General features: G+C 42.7%; 3 protein-coding genes across 4 annotated transcripts; 1 reads left to right on the top strand and 2 right to left on the bottom strand.

The window, feature by feature from the left end:
- Window positions 1-123: 123 nt before the first annotated feature.
- acot9.1 (acyl-CoA thioesterase 9, tandem duplicate 1) lies at window positions 124-10072 on the bottom strand. Of its 2 annotated transcripts, XM_069142141.1 has the most exons (16): window positions 9884-10072; window positions 9026-9120; window positions 8398-8424; window positions 7894-7939; window positions 4221-4391; window positions 4102-4139; window positions 3941-4024; window positions 3739-3842; window positions 3235-3308; window positions 3078-3145; window positions 2881-2992; window positions 2196-2286; window positions 1720-1805; window positions 1543-1630; window positions 1213-1363; window positions 124-881 (listed from the first exon to the last, which is right to left on the bottom strand). In XM_069142141.1, the coding sequence occupies exons 1-16, from the start codon at window positions 9895-9897 to the stop codon at window positions 826-828; spliced, it is 1305 nt and encodes a 434-aa protein (XP_068998242.1). In that variant the 5' UTR covers window positions 9898-10072; the 3' UTR covers window positions 124-825. The 2 variants fall into 2 exon arrangements, with proteins under 2 accessions (XP_068998242.1, XP_068998243.1); XM_069142142.1 differs by lacking the exon at window positions 8398-8424.
- Window positions 10073-11812: 1740 nt separating this feature from the next.
- Window positions 11813-15116, top strand: LOC138193866 (diamine acetyltransferase 1-like). The gene is made up of 6 exons (XM_069142145.1): window positions 11813-12073; window positions 13040-13091; window positions 13171-13251; window positions 13767-13868; window positions 13965-14005; window positions 14698-15116. The coding sequence occupies exons 1-6, from the start codon at window positions 12011-12013 to the stop codon at window positions 14872-14874; spliced, it is 516 nt and encodes a 171-aa protein (XP_068998246.1). The 5' UTR covers window positions 11813-12010; the 3' UTR covers window positions 14875-15116.
- On the bottom strand, window positions 14374-21708 carry apoob (apolipoprotein O, b). Its single transcript, XM_069142144.1, has 10 exons — window positions 21654-21708; window positions 21182-21298; window positions 20075-20203; window positions 19784-19816; window positions 19470-19524; window positions 19081-19176; window positions 18813-18904; window positions 17694-17780; window positions 17332-17377; window positions 14374-15691 (listed from the first exon to the last, which is right to left on the bottom strand). The coding sequence occupies exons 1-9, from the start codon at window positions 21669-21671 to the stop codon at window positions 17333-17335; spliced, it is 672 nt and encodes a 223-aa protein (XP_068998245.1). The 5' UTR covers window positions 21672-21708; the 3' UTR covers window positions 14374-15691; window position 17332.
- Between the last annotated feature and the right edge of the window lie 487 nt (window positions 21709-22195).

Here is a 22195-nt window from a genome sequence, read left to right as displayed (position 1 = left end):
TTTTTTTATAAAAGACACAACTTTGATACGAAATGTACAAAATAGATGTTTTTAAAGCTAAAATAAATAAAAATGAAAGTTAATAAAAGTTACTTAAACAGTGATGTAATAAAGAATAAACGGTGGAGTTGTTTTTTTTTATTAATCAAAGGGATAAATTGGATGGTTTACTAGCAGATAAGAGCTTTAGCTCTTTGGTAATAGATTTCCTCAAATGGTGAGAGTACATGTCACATGGTTAACAGTCTCTGAGGGCCGTGGTTCGATCCCGGGTAGGGACGGTTCTTCATGCATGTTACTTTCCTTTTCCTCCCTTTTTGTTCACGACACGTACGTTAAAATTAGGAAACCAAACATCACGAGAAACTATTACAGCTTCTCTTATCGTTGGCCTTTTTTTTTACAAACTTTATTTCCTGTACATGAAAGTTAAAAAATGTCCACTTGAGTACGAGAGCATAATATTTGCACGTATGTACTCTTAAACAAAGCAAAACCACAAAATCTCTCTAAATAATGTAACATAGAGCGTCAAACACAAAGAAAAGACGTGGGGACGACTGTAAAGTCAAGATAAATAGGTCGGGTTTTTTTGTTGCATTTGAGTAAATACACAGCTTAAGGCCTGAAAAGTTGCACTGTCGTCCCCCTCAGAGCAAAATAAAGCTTCTCATTCAACGTAAACAAAAAAGAAAAGTAAAGGTTTGTGCGTACAAGCAGCTGTGGAATACAAGACTGTAACATAATGAAGTGTAACACCGTGCGTGAAGCGAAGCAGGATATTTGTTCTTCAGAGCCGACACACTCGCTGCTCTGACTGATCGCTCAGCCCTGCACGGTTTGGTTGAAGTGTCTCTTCCCGTCCAGGAACAGCATCGACTCTGTGGGACGCACACCAACACATCAAACAGAAGGTCAGAGGTCACACACAAACACACAGCTAATGCTAATAATAATTACTACTACACAGCTGAAAAACGAATTAAAATAATAATAATAAATATATGTATATAAAACAAAAGTAAAACAAATAATAACAAAATTAATAAACTAAAATGACAAAAATCTAAAAACATTAAAAAAAAGAAAGAATTATCAGTCACAGACAAACACACAGGTAATAAAATTACGATGACAGAGATTAAAGACAAATAACCTGAAAAACTGATAACAACCAATAATGTAAACGATCCAATGTGACCAGCCGCTCACCTCCGTACGTCTTGGGGATGATGTTGGGCACGTCGCAGTCGGAGACGAAGGTGAAGTGGAAGACGTTGGTGGTGTTGTGCTGGTTGGTCAGCGGGTCGAACACCTCGCTGTGAACTCTGACCTGGATGTACTTCCCCTGTGTGTAACACACCTGAAACACACACACACACACACACACACACACACACACACACACACACAGGGTTCAGGTTACCTCCTGTTCCTGAGTCCGCTGCGTCTCTCAAAATATGTAAAAACATGATTCACGGCTGCAGCCGATCGTGTGTAATCTGAAATTCCCGATATGTTTTGTGGTGCTTTTTTCTTTACCTGCGACGAGAGCAGCAGCAGAGAGCCGATGTCCACCGGCTTCTGGAAGAGGATGTCATCTACAGCCACCAGACTGGGCCGGCAGCCTCTGCAGCACAAAGATGAAGGATGAAGGTCGATGAGATCACAAAATGTGCTTCAGGTGAATCTTCTTCCTCTCTACGACAACACTCTCACCCGTAGGAGCAGGCGTTGGCCCAGCCCAGCTCGTACGCCTTCCTCATCAGGAAACCTCCGAATATCCTGTTGAAGATGTTCCTCTCCTGCACGAGACACAAACAAAAACATCATTCGTTCATTGACCTGTTCAGTCAAACCTTCTCTCACGCCAGCAGGGGGCAGTATTCAGTTAAATAGAGATCGTGTGCAACTATCAGTCTCTCCGGTGGCGTTTTCAGGAAAATCCGTTGCAAAAAAAACTAAATAGTTCTAATACAAGAATCACCTGTAAGAAAACAATTTTTCCACCTTTTTAAAAACAAAACTGTACACACTGTATTTGTAACACGTACGAGTAAAATAAAAATAAAGATCTAAAAGTGTAAAATGCTGAGGGACACTGGTCCCATTCTCGTGCTCAGGACTTCAAATCAGCCTCAGTGTGGAAATATTGATCTTTATGGTGCCTTAAATGTCCAGTTCCCTCCTCTCACCTGCGGGTGGCAGATCTCCAGCCCCTTCAGTTTGGCATCTTCCATCCACACCGAGTTCGGAGGCAGAACTCTGCCACGGAAACTGACTGTGCTGAAACACAGTTAAAAATAGCACACGCAGCATTACACCAAATATTAAAACAAAACAACCCTGAAAGCTAAAAGTTTTACTGTTACTTTGCATTAAAAGCATCACATGCAGCAATAAAAACAGATGTTTCTGAGCTGAAATGTGACAGAAAAAAATATTATTCCAGGAAGTATTGTGCACTAATTAATATTGAATAAGATAAAGTATAGTATTATTACTGACTCAGATGTGGTTTCATAGACGGATAATGTAATTCAAGTCCTTTCTAATACTACACAGTCAGAGAGCCTTTTATCAGGAACACCGACACAATCACCCAGTTGTCCAATCAACACAAAGTCTTTCCTCTGAAGGGTCAAAAATAAATGTTCATGTTGAGTGAAATTACATTTAATTCAAATGTGATGTATTTCACAGAAAATTTTGATTCTAAATCTGAATAATTAAAATACTCCTCTGTAATCTGTGTAATAGTCATTTTGTTATTAAAGTCAGCTGATTTACTGGATTTCTTATTTGAATCAGAGGTCAGAGGTCAGAAACACGTCAGATTTAAGACTTGTATGAACTCCGTTTGTGACGTGTGAGTCGTACTTTGTGTCGAGGGTGTTGAGGAACAGACTGTGAACGATCTTCCTCTCCTCGTCGGTGGGCGCGACCTTCAGCAGCGACGCCGTGCTCAACTCCACGCGACGCAATTTATTCGCTGCAGACCACAAAAAGAAATACAACTAAAAAACGTGGCGGAGAGGAAACAGAAAGATTGGATGTCATCTGAGCCGGCGTCGTACCTTCTCCTTCCTGGAAGAGCTTCTCCTCCTCCAGCCCGTCGGGCTGCAGCGGATTCACGAACGCTGCTCTGGAGGATTAAAAACATCAGAGAGTCTGGGATGAAAACAGAAACGTAACGAGGAACACGTCGATCCTGAATGAATGCGTGAAGCTCACCTCTTGTTCTCCGGGTCGCGGGCCACCATGACGAACGTGGCGTCCAGAACGGGGGCGTAAGCTCCCTCACGGTACTGAAGGAGACACAGTTCGTTCAGGAAAATGTTTCTTCACCACATAAAACAAGCAGAGAAACACTGAACGCTCTCTAAGCCTCTAAGAAATGACCACATTTGGACGAGATGGGGGAGGAGGAGGAGGACACTATGCCCCGCCCACCTCTACCGGAAACCTGACTCCAGACACGCCCCCAAACATCTGCGTTTGAGGTTTAGTATCTAATCGATGAGAATTTAGGTAAAAACACCATCATGACTTTGTAATTCAGGAGAGAACTTGATGCTTTTTCAATGGGAGTCTATTGGAGGGTTTTTTTGGCAGCAGCCCCTAGTGGCGCCCAGCGGTACTGCACTTTAAGGCACTGCTGCATCTGCTTCACTTTTCAGACCCCAGTAGATCAATTATAGAACGTCCTGCATGTTGTGTGCAGGTGATCGTGTGCACCTGCGACATGTGCATCTTGGCTTCGATGGATGTCTTCCCCACCCACGTCACACGGCCGCTGAACTTGATGTCGCAGTCGGGGTAGATGACGTGCTGCCTCATGTCTGACACACACACACACAAAACAACAACAACAACAACTTTAGGAGCAAACAAAACAAACTGTCAGCGTGATCGTTCCCGACACGCGAGCGCGTCTTACCGATCTTGTCCACCAGGGCGGTGACGATGGACAGAGGAGACTTCTTCAGTGTGGAGTTGTAGGTGTGAGAGTAAGAGATGAGGACTGAGGAGACATGTTGGTTAGTTTGTGGAGCTTTTCCTGTCCAACCTGAACAGAAATCAAGATGTTCATGTGATTACCTGCTAAACTGTCCAAGTCCTCCAGGAGCCTACCGAACCTGAGACGAGACACGAGACCAGTGAGAGACAGGAAATCACGGATTGAATGCGGCATCCTTCAACCGCCACTTCCTGTTTACCTGACGGTGTTGTGGAAGGTGAGGTACTTCTCCCGGAGCTGCGGCTCGGAGCCCAGCGGCAGGTGCACCTCCAGGTAGCTGTCCTTCATCGTTTTGGCCGGCAGGTCCTTCTGGGATTTGGCCAACATGGACGACAGCGACACGCGCTCTGACATGGCCTGCTGGTGGTCTCTACATTACAAAACAAACAATATATATAACACGTTAAAGATACACTCCCTGGATCTGTTGTCGTCAATATATTTATGATTATTTTTACAGGAGTTTATGTGTCATTATCTTCTTTGTTTGTTTTCTATATTTATCTTATACATTACTTTATGAACAGAAGTAGAAAGAGGAAGATATAAAGGAAACTCACCGATTTTTATATATAAAACGATACAATTAGATACAATAAAGATACAAATAAAACAAAACTATACGGTAAGATAAAGTTACAATAAAGACAATATGAAACAATTCATAATTATCATATTCCTAGAGATTCAGGCCGAGGAGGAGGAGGAGGAGGAGGAGGAGGAGGAGGAGTGGCAGCAATCTTCCACTCAAGTTTATCAATTAATCCAAAGCCTAAACTTAGTTATAAATCATTTGAGAGTCTGACTCTTAGTCTCACACCCAAACTGGAAAGCAGAGAAACGGATTGTATTGTTGTTGTTTATCTCCCACCTGGTCCTTATTCAGAGTTTCTAACTGAACTCTGACTTTTGATCAGATTTAGTGCTGAGTTCAGATAAAGTGATGATAGTGGGAGACTTTAACATTCATGTTGACGTGGACAACGACAGCCTCAGTTCTACTTTCAGCTCATTATTAGATTCTATAGGCTTTTATCAGGATGTAAATAAACCCGTCACCGTAGTAACCACACCCTCCATCTGGTTCTGTCGTATGGGATGGAAACTGAAAATGTAATTGTATTTCCTCCAAACCCTGTTTTGTCGGACCACTTCTTATTAACATCTGAAGTTACATTAATGGACGACACAGCATGTGGGAATAAATCCCACTACAGTAGATGTCTGTCAGATGATGTCGTGGCCAAGTTTAAGGAAGCAGTTACATGTTTATCCTCTTCGATGCCGTGTGTTAAAGCAGTGGAAGACATCTACGTTGATCTTAGTCCCACACAAGTGGATCATCTGGTAGAAAACACGGCAGTATCTCTGCTACAACTCTAGATGATGTCGCCCCTCTGAAGAAGAGAGTCATGAACCAGAGGAAGTTGTCTCCATGGTACAACTCAGAACTACGCTCTGCTAGGCAGCGACTAGAAAGATGGAAAGGAAATGGAGTTCCACTAATTTAGAAGAATTTCACCTGCCTGGAAGGAGAGTCTAATATTATATAAGACTTATATAAGGCTTTTAAAGTGGCTGTAATTAAACCTTTACTTAAAAAGCCGACTCTTGATCAGCTGTTTTAGGAAACTACAGACCAATTTACAACCTGACGTTTATTTCTAAAATCCTTGAAAAAGGTGTTGCAAATCAACTTTTTGATCATTTACAAAGGAATGATCTGTTTGAAGATGTTCAGTCTTTAGAGTTCATCATAGCACAGAAACAGCTCTGGTGAAAGTTACTAATGACCTTTTATTAGCCTCAGATAATGGACTCGTCTCTGTACTTGTTCTTCTGGACCTCAGTGCTGCTTTTGATACGATTGATCATACGATCTTATTACAGAGATTAGAAGACGTTACGAGGATTAAAGGAACTGCATTAGACTGGTTCAAATCCTACTTATCAGATAGATTCCAGTTTGTCCATGTCAACAATGAGTCTTCCAGACAAACAATAGTTAGTTATGGAGTTCCACAAGGCTCAGTGTTAGGCCCAATACTTTTTACTTTGTACATGCTGCCATTAGGAGATGTCATCAGGAAGCACTGCATCAACTTCCATTGTTATGAAGATGACACTCAGCTATATCTTTCTATAAAACCAGATGAAACTAATCAGTTAGTAAAACTTGAAGCCTGTCTAAAAGACATAAAGGCCTGGATGACCAAAAACTTCCTGCTTCTAAATTCAGACAAAACAGAAGTTCTTGTACTTGGTCCTAAACACCTCAGAAACTCTTTCTGTAATCACTTAGTTACTCTAGATGACGTTGTCTTGGCCTCCAGCAAAACTGTGAGGAACCTTGGAGTCATCTTTGATGAGGATTTGTCCTTTAGACACCATATAAAGCAAATCTCCAGAACTGCCTTCTTTCATCTACGTAATATTAATAAAATCAGGAAAATCCTTCCTCAGCGTGACGCAGAAAAACTCATTCATGCGTTTGTTACTTCGAGACTAGATTATTGTAATTCCTTGTTGTTAGGATTTCCAAATTACTCATTAAAAACCCTGCAGCTGATCCAAAATGCTCCAGCAAGAGAACTGACGGGATTTAACAAGAGAGATCATATTTCTCCAGTTTTATCTTCTCTTCACTGGCTTCCTGTGAAATCAAGAATATAATTTAAAATTCTCTTGATGACTTACAAAGCTCTACATGACCAGGCTCCATCATATCTTAGAGATCTTATAGAACCATATAATCCTGGCAGAGCACTTCGCTCTCAGTACGCTGGTCTACTTGTGGTTCCTCGAGTTTACAGAAGTAGAATGGGAGGCGGAGCTTCAGTTTTCAGGCTCCTCCCCTGTGGAACCAGCTCCCAGTTTGTGTTGGAGAGGCAGAAACCCTCTCTAGCTTTAAGATTAGACTCAAAACGTTCCTTCTTGATAAAGCCTATAGTTAGGGCTGGCTCAGGTAGACCTGAACCAACCCTTAGTTATGCTGTTATAGGCCGAGGCTGCTGGGAGACCTCGTTACATGCTGAGCTTCTTTTCTTTCCTCCTACTCTTTAACTGACTCATACCTCACCATCTTCTTCTCTCCCATAGTTTCTTCTTATTATCTGTTGTCTCCATTCAGTTCCTTCACTCGTGTAGTTTCTGTTCTTTCTTTTCCAGATGTCCCGTCATGGAGCTGCATGTCTCTGCTCTGTGATTGTCGTCTCCACCAACAGTTCTTCTCTTCTATCTCTATGCTGTCCTTTTCTCTCTCTGCTCTCCTCTCACCCCAACCGGTCGAGGCAGATGCTCCGCCCACCTCTGATCCTGGTTCTGTTAACAGAAGCTCCGCCCACCTTTGATCCTGGTTCTGTTAACAGATGTTCTCCACCTCTGATCCTGGTTCTGTTGGAGGTTTCTTCCTGTTAAAGGGAGTTTTTCTTCCCTGTTGGAGGTTTTTCTCCCTTAAAGAGGACTTTTTTCCCTCCTAGCTTATGTGGGAATTGTTGAATTGTTGAATTGATGAATTGTTGGTTTCTCTGTATAATGTTGTAAAGTTCTGCTGTAAAGACTTTAATGTGTTAAGTGCCATGAAATAACCTGTGTTGTGATTTGGTGCTATTTAAATAAATTTGAATTGAATTGAATTGAATTGAATAAAGATACTATACGATACGATGTGATGACATCCAATAAAAAAAAAATTTAAAAAAATGAAATGGATAGAATATGGGAAAATAATGTCAAGTGATGATAAAGATGAAGAAATGGTGCAATCCAGAATGATGACGATACGACACGATGAAGAAACCGAAACAATACCATGAAGATAACGTACGATGAGGATGTATATTGTATTGATCATTGATTGGACGGTTCGGTACCTCCAGTTGCTGGAAGCTCCCACGATCTGCCTCAGCCGGTTCCTCACTGTAACGCAGAGGAAACGGTTCAGATCCAGTGTGTTGGTGTCACTGAGGCGGAGCGGAGCGGTGACACAAACCAAAGATTCAAAGGCTGCGTGTTTTTACACCGTCTCCGTCAGGCTGTCAGTGAAGATCTCATTAAACTGCTGCAGCTCAGCGAGGCCCGAACAGGGAGACAGAATAAAAGCAAACACTGAAGCTGAAGCAGCGACACAGAGGTAGGAAGAAGGAAACAGGTTAGTAACTGCTGCGGGGGGTGGTGGTGGGGTGGTGGGGGGGTGGGGTGGTGGGGTGGGGAGGGAAGGGGTATCTCTACTGCTGTGCAGATCCAGACCAACCAGAAGGTGGTGCAGAGGAAGAGCTGAAACAAGGTAGAACACAAACAATGAACATGCAGGAAGTAAAGTTCAGTCAGAGTTGATCAGGAGAATTAAAAGGTGGTTCAGAGTTTTACCAACACACCATTCGACACGTGTAACAGTGGGTTTCCTGTGGAGAGACAAAAACGATTCAAAATGTGCAGAGTCAGAGGACAGAGGAGGTCAAGGGAGGTCAGAGGAGGTCAAGGGAGGTCAGAGGAGGTCAGAGGGGGTAAGAGGAGATCAGAGGAGATCAAAGGAGATTAGAGGAAGTCAAGGGAGGTCAGAGGAGATCAGAGGAGATCAGAGGAAGTCAAGGGAGGTCAGAGGAGATCAGAGGAGATCAGAGGAGATCAGAGGGGGTAAGAGGAGATCAGAGGAGGTCAGAGGGGGTAAGAGAAGATCAGAGGAGATCAAAGGAGATTAGAGGAAGTCAAGGGAGGTCAGAGGAGATCAGAGGAAGTCAAGGGAGGTCAGAGGAGATCAGAGGAGATCAGAGGAAGTCAAGGGAGGTCAGAGGAGATCAGAGGAGATCAGAGGGGGTCAAGGGAGGTCAGAGGAGGTAAGAGGAGATCAGAGGAGATCATGGTAATAATCTACAAAACACTGAACCCAGGTGTGAACGTGTGTGTATCTATTCAAAGTAAAGGCAGTGTGACTTGCACACAGACCGTATGTTGTTGTATGGGGGGGGGGGGGGGTCTCGTGTGAAACAGGAAGTGCTCTCTTACCCTCTGCCATGTCGGGCGTCCTGTCCTGCTTGGACGGTCGCCCCGTGCAGAACGACCGGCCGGTCAAGGACCCGGCCGACCGCAGCAACAGCAGCCTGAAGGTTACAAAAACAAACGCACCCCCAGATGACCCGGAGACCAACGAGTCTTCTAATTATAACCTCACACCTGATCTGACCCGTCCTGCTGCTGAGGACACAGAACAGCTGAGGACACAGAGCAGCTGAGGACACAGAGCAGCTGAGGACACAGAACAGCTGAGGACACAGAACAGCTGAGGACACAGAACAGCTGAGCGGACACGAAACCAACTTCACACTGAAACTGAGAAAAAGCTGAAAGCTCAGTTCATCACGGACGTGGAAACATATTCACACCTCAAAACTGTATTTCACAACATTTCAGAAGGATAAATATATCTACTACTTATTATTATACTTAAATATTTTACAATTCATTTTTTATTTTATTAATTCATTTTTTTTAAATGCCTAAAATGACATTAAGCCCCAAATCACACGTGAAAACGCTGAAATAAAGTAAATGAACTTGCACTTCAGTAAAAATGACTTTACATCCTGTTTTAATCCGTTTTTAATGTTTTAATCTGTTCATGTTTTTGGGTGTTTGCTGCAGCTGGTTGAACCTAACACACCCTGAATGTAAACACCGCCCCTCCCTGCCCCGTTAACTCCACCAGGTGGCGCTACCTTCTCCGTTCCTGTCCCATTAAGGTCGTTAAACGGTAAAACACCGGGACGAGTCACCGGTTTACGGGCTGCTCAGCGTTCCTAGCAGCATGCTAACTGTTAGCAGCGGTGGCGTGAACTATGAAAGCGTGTTTTGAATCCCACTGACCTCCGTGAGAGCATGATGCCTTCCGGAATGACAGTCAAAGGTCCGACGGTCCAAACGAAGCAGGTGAGCCGGAAGAAAAAGGAGAAAATCGTTTTTATTTTCTGTCTCCAGGAGCTGAGCTGTGCCAACCAGGCTCCACCACAGGTCTGTTTCCGTGTTGGGACGTCGCCCCGCCCACTCGGCTGATGACGTAAGACGCTGGGATCTTCACGTCAGACTTTCCCCTTCGAGAGCAGAGTGGAGCTTCTGGGGAGGTCTGTCACAGTCAGAAACTGACTGTTTACAAACCCAACGAGGAAAAGCTGGAACATTTTTCACAAAGCTAAAAAAAACAAAAACAAAAACAAACTCTGGTTTTCACTGATGCACAAAAACACAATGAGAGCAGGAGTCTTCAACGTAGTTCAGGCCAAGGACCCCCAAACTGATAGAGATGGAGCAGGGACCCCCTACTATACATGTTGGATAAAATTGTGTTTTATATTAAACTGGAGGAGAGCAGGAGGCTTGGAGGGACAGGTCCAGGCTTGGAGGGACTGGTCCAGACTTGGAGGGACAGGTCCAGACTTGGAGGGACGGGTCCAGAATTGGAGGGACAGGTCCAGACTTGGAGGGACAGGTCCAGAATTGGAGGGACGGGTCCAGGCTTGGAGGGACGGGTCCAGGCTTGGAGGGACAGGTCCAGGCTGGTCTCCTGCTGTGGGTGAACCGGTGTCCAGCTTGAGAGCTCCTGTGTGTCGCTGAATGTGCATTTCTGACTGAAAGATAACATCTTCTGCCTCCATTTATCCATTCGGTACAATATGTTGGATTCATGTTAATGTGTATTTAAAGACATTTAAATTTGTGGAAAAAAAATTTGAAAAAACAAATAGAATTGTCAAATCAACCAAATATTTAACGGACCCCTTGCAGTACCTCCGCGGACCCCCTAGGGGTCGCGGACCCCCTGTTGAAGACCTCTGCTGTAGAGTATGACGCATCACTTTAGCTTCAAGTAACCAACAGTACATAAAGCAGTTAAAATAGGCTCAACCTTAAACATCTACTGCAGTAAAATGTACAAAAACAATCATGTGGGCTGATTGTAAAAGACTTTAATACCTCATAATATTTACATTCTTTTTTACTTATCTAAGGTTTTAAATGCAGTATTTTCACAGTGTGATATTGGACCTTTAACTGGTGTAAAGGGGCTGATGTAAAGGCTGAAGAGGACAGTTGAAGTGCTGAAATATCTCAAGCATGGAACGATTACTGAACACACAAAGAGACCTAATGATCCCTAAGAGTTCTACAACAACTGCAAAAAAAAAAAGGTGCCAAATGACAAACAGTAGGTGCAAATCATCTCCAAACGGACGAAAACCAAAGAAAGAGTAAAAAAACAAAATAAAACGTGTTACTTCATCCATCACTTGGTTTCACACACCCTACCCCCACCTTACCATGTTTTCTGAGTAGTGGAAAATTCCACTTGTGCAGGAGGATGGTGAGTGATTATTATCACCACCTCAGGTACGTGGAGGAGAATCCTGTTGTTGATACCTCAGTAGTCATTATTGCTGAGCGTTTAAGAACCACTGAGAAAGACGGTTAATATTCTTCTACTTTAATCAAATAAATCTTATTTTACAGAAAAATATTGAATTAGTTAAATCCGTCAAAGATGCAGCAAACTGTATTAAAACTGAGTGATTTCATAAAGTAGAATCGTTCATTTTACTTAAAAAGTCCCAAAAGTTTCTGCTTCCGCCATCAACAACAAAGATGTTATGACGCCAGCTGACCGATCACGTGAGCATTCTTTGTGCCCCGGTCGGATTAAACGGCGGCCAGAGGACGCTGCTGATTGGTCAGAAACAGGAGAAGCCGTGAGAGCCGACCAATCGCCTTCCAGCGCGTGCCGGGTATAAAAGCCCCCATGTAAACAAAGGAGGGAGCAGATTAACGGCAGCGACCCGGCCGAGGGCGTCTTCAACTGAATGTTCTTGTGTCGACGAACGCGTCCGGACCAGAGGCTGACTGTGGGGGACAAGCCACTTGGAAGCGAATGAAGAAACAACTAATCTTTCACTTCACGTACAGAGGACTTCTAACGAAAGGAAAAAAGAGTAAAAGAAGAAAATGGAGTATAAATTACGAAAAGCTGAACCCAGGGACGTGTCTGATATATTACGACTGGTGAAGGTAGGCCCGTAGGCCCGCAGACAGCACCGGATGTTCGGTCAGAAACGGTCTTAGTCGACGGGAGCTCAACGGTAACGGTCGCAGCGGAGGTGGCGTCAACCTGCTTAGCTAACCGTCAGTTAGCCGTGACCGGTGTCGAAGACGACAACATAAGTAGAGGATGCCGTTAAAACACCGATAAACGGGAGGCAGGCGCGAAATAACCGGGGGATATCCGCGGGTGAGCTCGGTACCGGGACACCGCCGGGGGCCTTTGTTTACGGCCAGACGACTCATTTCCGCTCCGACTGCCACTTTTCCAAATATGGTCAGTCTGTCTGCGTCGGGATGACGTCCTCATCCAGGTCGCCCTGGTGTGACGTCACTGCCGAGCTGACATCAACAACACGGGCTGCGTTTCACTGCTTATCCGGTCAGCTGAGGGGAACCGGGGACAATAGTCCCATCAGGAATTCACTCATGGGTTTTCAAAATAGTTTCCAGTTAACACGCACAGAGAGCCCTCAAATATTTCACACATTATTTATAACAGTATAATGTTGGTATTATCACATACGTTGGGACAAAAAAAGTCATAAACTAACAACAAATAAATCCTCATTTTATTTTTTCAGAGTAAAATGATTTAAATTAAAAGTTTTCCACAGGATAAGGCTGTGTTGTCAAAGTATATTGGGTTTTATTGCAAAGAAACCAATCTTAAAGTCATAATCTCAAACGTTTTTGTTTTACAATGGTGGTTTATCCTGCGGTCTGCTGATTAGAGCCTCTACATCTGCAGGATTATTATTTAGACCAGCTGCGTGTCTGTGGTGACATTCCCGGGGGGGGAAAGCTATATTTACCTCAGTGAACTCCAAAAAAAAAAAAAAAAAAGTGTCTGTGTTTATGTGAAATAAAGAATTTGAGCTGCTCTACTGTCACCAGTACCAAACACCCAACACGCTCTGTTCTTTGTTGTCGCAGGAGCTCGCAAAGTACGAGGAGATGGAGCACCAGGTGACGCTGACGGAAAAAGGTGAGTTTCAAGCCACCCACAAAACTCTTCTTCTTCTTCTTGGTGTTTGTTTTTATTCAACGGTGGTGTTTCCTTGCAGAACTCCTGGAGGATGGATTTGGCGACACCCCGTTTTACCACTGCATCATTGCTGAGATCCAGGGAGAGAGCAGCAGTGATGGTGAGGAACACAGCTGGCTGCTCACTTTGACCTTCTTCTTTTCTTTTTGAAAGCGTTTCAGCGTCACGCCTCGAAGGCTCCACAGGCTCTGCTTCCTGTTTCTGTAAACTCAGTACAGCGCAGGTGTTCAGCCCCGGTCGAAACACACGGGTCTCATGTTTAAAAATCTACATGCTGATTTGCTGACTCGTCGCTCAGCTCAACTGTGACCTAATTTTTTTAACATATGTTACCGCCTCAGATCAACTTTTCCCGGTAAATAAGGGCTATTTACAGTGAAGCAGAATAACAAATGGTATATTATACTTTCACTATTTGTGCTCCTGTAAACCTGAGAAGTAGCTACAGGTAATCAGTGTTGTATAAAAAAGTATTTATAGATTTGTTTTTATTAAAGTAGATCTGGTACAGTTTGGTTTATTCTTTTTTTTATTTATCAGAATTTCTTCTGTAAATCACTTTGTAACTTTTGATTTTGAAGTGTAAAGTTTTTGTGATGTAACGTGTCCGTGCAGATGCGAAGGTGGTGGGTTTCGCCATGTACTACTTCACCTACGACCCCTGGGTCGGCAAGCAGCTGTACCTGGAGGAGTTCTACGTCATGGACGAGTGCAGAGGTGAGAGACATCTCAAACCTTTTCTTTTCTTTTTTTCCTCGTCTGCTCCGGTTTCTCTGCAGCTTCTTTACTCACGATCTCTCCTCTGGTTGTTAGGGATGGGCATCGGCTCGGAGATCCTGCGGCACCTCAGCAATGTGAGTATGTTTGCTAAATTAAAGGTTGCAGCGCCAGCAGCTTTATTTAATGCTGCTTTCAGCAGACATGTAACTCACCGCTGAAGCTCTGATCATCTCAGGTTTTCTTTCCTGACGGGGTTTATTTCAAGTGTTAGATTCATGTTTTCCCCACTTTTATTCCTTGTTTGTAACTGTGCTTTGAAAAGTACTCTGTAAATAGTTATTTGTATTAACTGTCATCCATCATAACTGTCTTTCTATTTTGTACATAATCTGGCCGCCGGAAACTTGGTTCAATTCTCACTTTTGCTTCTTTGTTTTGAAAGTTTTCAGAATCAAAATGCAGAAAATTAGAGATGAAAGCAACAAAAAAAAGGAAAATTACATCATTTTTAAATACATATTTTTATTTCACTGATGTTAAGGACAGATATTTGTACAGTAACGTGCATTTTTCTCATTCTGAAGAGAGTTTTAATGACCAGCAAGAACACAAACTAAACCAGGAAAACATGTTCATGACGCGGCTCAAAGCTCAACAAAGAAGAGTTCAAGCTAAAAATAAATTTACTTTTTGCAGAACTTAAAGGGAAATAAAACTAAAACCAAACGCCAGGTCCTTGTAGAACGACCCGACTCCGCCCACTAGACCGCCAGAGTTCGGTCAGGACAGATTTGATTTGACGTCGTGCTCTCCGTCCCTCCTCCAGCTGGCGATGAAGACGCGCTGCACCGGCATGATGTTCGTGGTGGCGGAGAACAACGAGCCGTCCGTCCAGTTCTACAAGCGGCGCGGCGCCGAGGACCTTTCTCAGGAGGAGGGCTGGAGGCTCTTCCGCTTCGACAAGGACAGCCTCGTGAAGATGGCCACTCCGGCCGAGGAGTGACGGTGAGGTTTCGGGCCGAGCAGAGAAAGTCGACTTCTCTTTCTCCGCTCAGACGGTGGCGGCGGATTCACGGAAGCTCAGCTTCTAACCGGGAAGAGTTTCTCAGTAACACGACTCTAGTTGTAGTTCAGTCTTATTAACACTGAATCAGGTGTGTTTATTCTAACCTGTCATTCTTTTTTTTTTTTTTTTTTTTTCGTGTAGGGTCACTTAAGTTTGCAATAAAAAGAGAACTGATCCAACATGTCGTGGTCTCCTTCTTCTGGGTTCTTTGTACGTTACGGTTCATTTAACTTTGATCCAAAGGCACCAGGACTTCTTTTGGCTTCTTGAAGATGTTTTGGCTCGTTCCAGGTTTTAACTCCTCGTGAGGTCACGTACGGGGAACCGAGCCGACACCCGGCGGACCGTTAAGGTCACAACGGTCCGTTGCCGTCGGGCCGTCAGGCGTTCGTACGACTCGTTAATGTCCTGGTGTGAAAGGTCCTTTATCTTCTGTGACGGAGAACCAGCCGTCTCCACATTAGTGTCCTCCGCCCACCCCTTATCTTGTCGGGACGTCCCAGAAGAAAACAGAGCGCCAAAATGAGTTGAATGATTCAAACTGCGTGTGCGGTTGAACATTCACCCGGCGAGGAGACGCTTCAGCAGGTCGGAGAGTTCCTGCTCTACCGCAGCGTTTTCTACAGGAAGTGTCACGCACACACTTTCAAATTAAAGAACAGCTGTTTGGTTGTGATGCAGCATTGCTGACGTGTCGGAATAAAATCCGGATTCTCCCGGTTTTTCCAGCGATGCCTCTCCCTCCAGCTGCTTTCTGTTAACATAACAAAATGTGCTGCTTTTTTAGCAAACTGAAACCGGCCAGCTGTGCAGAAAGACACTCGACATCTGTGAAGCACCTCCTTCCTCATGTGAAGTAGAAATGTGGTGATGTCTGGTGCACACAGGAGTGGGGGAACTTCAAAGCCTCTGAAGAGGAACAAAAAGCGCCGACATCGCAGCATGTGATGCTCAGGTTTCATTTTAACGGATTTTCACTCATTAAAGTTTTTAATTCAAAAGGTTTCCTGCAGGAATTTTACTGCTTTGATTTTTGTGCTGCTTAAGTTAGTCAAATATGAGGTTTTATACATATCTAAATATGTATATGTATTACATTCTTAAAATAATAGTCGACCCTTTAGAGAATAAATGATGTCTCCATCTGTGAACGAACATGTTTTACTTCCTTCCTTTTGAATACATCTTCCTCCTGAGGCGCGAAGCAGGATGGGAACTCATCCAGAAAACTTCCCAAATGAATTATTCACTCATGACGAAGAGTTCACCGACACCAAGAGAGGTCAGAAGCAGAGGGAGGAAGTGAGAACGCTCGGCTGGTTTCAGCCATGTTCGGCTTTCTGGGAGGAAGTGTTTCAGCGGTTTTCACGGTTCCAACAATAGGACACGACGTCCTCATGCAGCATCAGAAAGTGTCCACTGAGCATGTGCGAACTGAAGGAACTTTCAGTTCAAACGGTTTTTTGTCATTTTTTTTAGCAGCAAAAAAAAAAAAAAAAAAAAAGCAAAAATATTCATCCAATTATATTTTTACTGTTCGTTGATTTTTTAATCTTGAACTTCGCCAGGCTTGTGTTTGTTTATCTCTTATGTGATGTAATTCTTCATATTATAATTTGGGAAATAAATCAAACTTCAAAATATAATTAAGAATTAATAAAAAATAATTATAGTCTCTTTAAAAGCAGCTTTGAGAGAATGGTATTTACTTTTTGTAAAAAAAAAATGTTTTAATCAAAAGAAGCTGCACAACAACAAATAGCATGAATTAAAAAGGAACTTCCCATTTTCCTTTTTATATTTTGATGAATCACTAATAAGACAAAAATAAATGATAATTGTTAAATATCCGATTTAATTACAGTGTATATACAGCACATTAGTGGACATTAAACAGCTTGTTAATAATCTGGAGATCAACACAGACTGTGAGCACATCGCTGCTCTGAATGATGTCACTGTGATGTCATCGTGTCCGGTGACCTCCAGAGACTGATTTATGATCCAGTTCACAGACGAGCAGAATGAATGAAACCTGCTGAACGATCTGATGACTGCAGCAAACATCTGGTGTCGTATTGATGTGGCCGATTAACAAACAGCTGGAAATCACTTTGAAGGAACAGAACTAGTTAATGAACGACCGGGTCGATTTAATCTGGATGTTTTTTTGGAGTTTGAACAGTTTCTGTTTGGCAGTGAGTGAAGTTGAAGCGTGAGGAGGAGCTGCTGACAGCGTGACCTGGTTCAAAGACCAAAACAGGAACTGGAAAATCACCGAAGGAGAAAGAAGGAATGTTTAGTGAGGAGGATGATGAGGATAATGAGGAAGATGAGGAGGAGGAGGAGCGTCCCAAGAAGCAGATTGAGGGTCATCTGGAAAACTGGACAAACCTCAGCTGCTCGCGTCGTTGCTCTCCGCTCGCTGTTTCTTCTCGGCCTTCCCAAAGAGAGAAGCAACAGTCAGAGGAGCCAAACAACTCTTAATGAACCTTTAACAACCATTAATAAACTAATAATAAACATTAATAAACCAATAATGAACCATTAATAAGACAATATTCACCCATTAATGAACCGTTAATAAACCATTAACAAACTATTAAGGAACTGTTAGTGAATAATTAATAAACTATTAATAAACCAATAAGGAACCATTCTAAAGCACTAATAAACCATTATTAAACCGTTTACAGATCATTAATAAGGCATTAATAAATGTAAAGGGCTGATAGAAGCATTCACTACCGACTCACCTTTTTGCCAAACGGCAGGTCTTTCCACAGCGTCTCCACGGCGACGCGGCCCTGCTGACTCCAGGTGTACGCCGAGTCTCCACTCACCTGGAGGAAACACGAGACGTGATTAAAGAAAGCTACGACACTAAAACCGTAAATATTTTATTAGATTTATGACTAATTATATATTTTATTAAAAGACGACGGATGCGGGAAGTCAATCGAAACATCCTGGAACAGGAAACAGGAAGTGTAATGTTGGGATAGATCCGCTGCGTTTCACCTTAACATGAAACTAAAATGTAAAATGAACAGAATCTAAAACTAAAACTGATCAGGCCGTCTGGATTTCTGTCAAAACCTCCCGGTTCATTTTGTTTTCTCACAGAAACGTCTGGACTTGCAGACAGGAAGTTGCGGCGTGTTTTCACGCGGACGACGCGCCCTGGTTTCACCTCGACATGTGTGACCAGCTGACGTGCGACGCCCTGTCGGCGTTAGTGGGACGGAAACAGAATAAAACGACACAGAGCTTCACAGTCGGAGCTTCCTGCCGGACGCGAAGCCCTCTTCCTGCCAGGAAACGAGCCGCAGATCAAAACGCACGCCGACAAACGGAGCCTGGAAAGTTTTAGTCCAAACGATGTCGGAGACAGATTCGGTTTCTGAGGCTGTGATTTTACAGCTGGAACTCTTTCCTATCGTCAACTTCCTGTGACCAGAAACAGGAGAAATCTGAGCCTAAAATTAAAGTCAGCTGTGTCCTGAGTGTAGAAACATTATAATAACAACAAATTCATCTTTTTATCTGCATCAGTGAGATGAAACCAAGTTTAGACCAAAACCAGGTCCAAAGCCAGTCTAAAACAAAGCTCACAACCGGGTCAGAAACCACATCTGAAACCAGTTCGACATCATGAAGTCAGTCTGGATCACATGAAGAGGCAGAAACAGAGAACCTGCCTGCAGAGTACTTCCTGTTTAAGTACTTCCTGTTTAAGTACTTCCTGTTTACAGTAGATGTCATTTGTTCTGAACATGACTCTTTATTTTTCAGAACATGTCGAGTCTTGTACGTGAATATGGACCACACACACACACACACACACACACACACACACACACACACACACACACCTTGAGCAGGGCGGCGGCCTGCTGAGGGTAGAACATGGAGGCGCTGAGGGCCATGAGTCCGACGGGGAACAGCAGCCTCCTCACCCTGGAGCCTGAGGGAGCGAGACACCGGTTTCAGAGTTCAGAGTGAACTGACGTGACCCCGTCGTTGTTTTCACGTTACCTGCCGACCCCTTTGACCTCCCTTTGACCTCCCTTTGACCTCCCTTTGACCTCCCTTTGACCTCCCTTTGACCCCCCCCCCCCTGTTTTTCTGTTATCTGGTTACCTTTGGCCAAGTAGAGTCCCAGGAAGCCGGAGAAACCCACGGCGGCCACACTGGGGTAGAGGTCAGGAGGAGGGTCGCTGAGGAAGCTGTACACATCTGGAGGAGGAGGAGGAGGAGGAGACGTCACGTGATGAAGAGTTCCCCGAGGTAAAAGACTTGTAAAGATTTAAATTTACAAATATACAAAATCCCGTTTCATCATTCAGGTAAACACGAAAAAACATTTGAATGGTTTTTCAGCTTCTTGAAATGTGAAAGTTTGAAGCTCAAATTGTTCATTTTTGCCATTTTTAGACACGTTCAGTAAAACAAACAGGAAATGTGAAGAAACGGAGCCGAAGAACGACGTCCAGGAGAAATGATGAAGATTTCAGGACCAGCGAACTCACCGGTGACGGCGGTGACCGACGTGCTGATGCCGGGCTCCACGGTCCGGTACACCTGCTGCAGGCCAGACATCATCATCAGAGACAGACGAGACGGTTATCTGTTCATCTGCATACATTTATGACTGTTGACTCTTTACGTTACATTTCCCTCTTCTACATGAGCTCTGATCTGACGTCTTTTAAAACGAGCATTTTCCAAATTTGCCTCCTGTTGTATTTGTTTTTCCACTTTTTTTAGTAATTATTAATTTGATTATTTCCCTTTGCTGCTGTTCCTGATGTTGGCTGACTTTTGCTTTCACAAAGTAACTCACCTCAACTTTCTCCGCTGCCATCTGCGTAGTTTGCTGCAAAACAACAACAACAACAACAACACAGAAATATCATTTTATTTATGGAGCATTTTCATAACGTAAAACTTTAGGGTGGAAAGTTATTGCAGAGATAATCTGGACTTTCTCAAACTGCACGCTACAATTTGAGCTTTATAATATTTTAAAACACCGAAGTGTGAAATAAAGAAACTTCACCGTCTCATGTGGTTCAATAAGAAGTTATTAAACGTCATATTTTTTCCAACAGAAGATACAGAAGATGGTTCAAACCTGACACCGGTTGGTGTATGGCTCCGCCCACTTCCTCAATGAGGAGATGCTCTCCTCCAGAGGTCCCGGCTCCGGGTCCGGGTCCGGGTACTGAAGCACCGACTCGGGAGTCGAGTAGAGAGACGGCAGCTGAAACAAACAGCAGCGAGGTGACGTCAATATCTAATATCTAATATCTAATATCTGATATCTGATATCTAATATCTAATATCTGATATCTGATATCTAATATCTAATATCTGATAACTAATATCTAATATCTGATATCTGATATCTAATATCTAATATCTGATAACTAATATCTAATATCTGATAACTAATATCTAATATCTAATGTCTGATATCTAATATCTGATATCTAATATCTAATATCTGATAACTAATATCTGATATCTAATATCTGATAACTAATATCTAATATCTAATATCTGATAACTAATATCTAATATCTGATATCTGATATCTAATATCTAATATCTGATATCTGATATCTAATATCTAATATCTGATAACTAATATCTAATATCTGATAACTAATATCTAATGTCTGATATCTGATATCTAATATCTGATAACTAATATCTAATATCTGATAACTAATATCTAATATCTAATATCTAATATCTGATAACTAATATCTAATATCTAATGTCTGATATCTGATATCTAATATCTGATAACTAATATCTAATATCTGATATCTAATATCTGATAACTAATATCTAATATCTAATATCTGATATCTAATATCTGATAACTAATATCTAATATCTAATATCTGATAACTAATATCTGATATCTAGACTTCATTCATTCATTAAATCAGTTGAGTGGGTTTTGTGTCTTTTCATTTCATGTCTGTTAATAGTTGGTGTCATTTTCATAATAATAATAATAATAATAATAATAATAATAACCCCCCCCCGTTTGTTCAGCAACCACTGATTACGTCATAAGTGTGACGCAATGAGTGAGAACCTGCAGAAACACCAACATGAAACGTCCACGGTGACGTCACGTTGTTGTTGGTGACGTCACGTTGTTGCTGGTGACGTCACGCTGTGACCCCGATCTCGTCCTCCTCGTGCCGGTTATTGATGAACCCACCTCATCGATGCTCCAGACGGGCTGCGGGCTCTTCTTCTTCCCCTCCCCGGCGGCAGCGGCGAGCACGGAGCCGCCCAGCAGGCCCGTCAACCCCGGAGCAGCGGCGTACAGCGCCACCTGGCGGCCCGCCGGAGGAACACAGACACAGCTCAGTGCGATAAAACACCCCGTGGTGCCTGTGACGGTATTTTAACACCAACACAGACACACTTTTTAACACTTCACCACGACAAACACATTAAAACACCTTTACCGGAAATTACTCCTCATGAACGGCGACCTGTTAAAGTCGGCAGCTAGCAGCATGCTAACATTAGCTGTTGACTGATTTAGCAACATTTGACTCGCTTGTCGTTCTTGACTTACATCGTTTAAACATTATAAACTCGTGTTTTACTTCATAACAACCACTGCTGAAGATGTGTAACAACGTTTGAGGCGTCAAAAGGTGAATATCGTGAAGAATAGTTACCAGTTTCACGTATGACATTATCGCTTCCGACGACTTTTCGCTTTCCGACGGCAAGTCGGAGGGGGCAGTTAAAAAAAGAAGCGCATGCGCGTTGCGGTTCAGGTAATCGAAACAGAAAGTACGAATTTAAAGATTTAAAGATGTAAAAATATAAAAACCCAAACGTCTGACTCCATATTTAGTGTGATGTTGTGATTAGATTTAAGATCATGAAAAGCTCCCTCACTGATTGTATAGATCTTATTTTATTTCAACAACTTCTGTTCTAACATTTTTACCACATAAATAAAAAGCAATATTTGTGTAATATGTTGTAAAAATAAAACATTTAGTCTGAGATATACTTGAATGATCATTGCTGCAAATCAGTGTCATTAATTACAACACAAATAATGTTAAACATGAGGATTTACAGCTTTTTCTCTTGAATATTAATATAAATTAAATGTTTTGCAATACTGGACTGAACATTTAAATTTTTCACAATTTCTTTGCAGTTAATAACTGATCGAAGCAGACATTAATATTCAGCTGCAGCTCTA

The sequence above is a fragment of the Embiotoca jacksoni genome, unplaced genomic scaffold (genome assembly GCF_022577435.1).
Source record: "Embiotoca jacksoni isolate LCO1_2020_lvr unplaced genomic scaffold, fEmbJac1.0.p SCAF_98, whole genome shotgun sequence".
NCBI classification, from domain to species: Eukaryota; Metazoa; Chordata; class Actinopteri; family Embiotocidae; genus Embiotoca; species Embiotoca jacksoni.
This window is presented reverse-complemented; position numbering and strand designations above follow the sequence as displayed.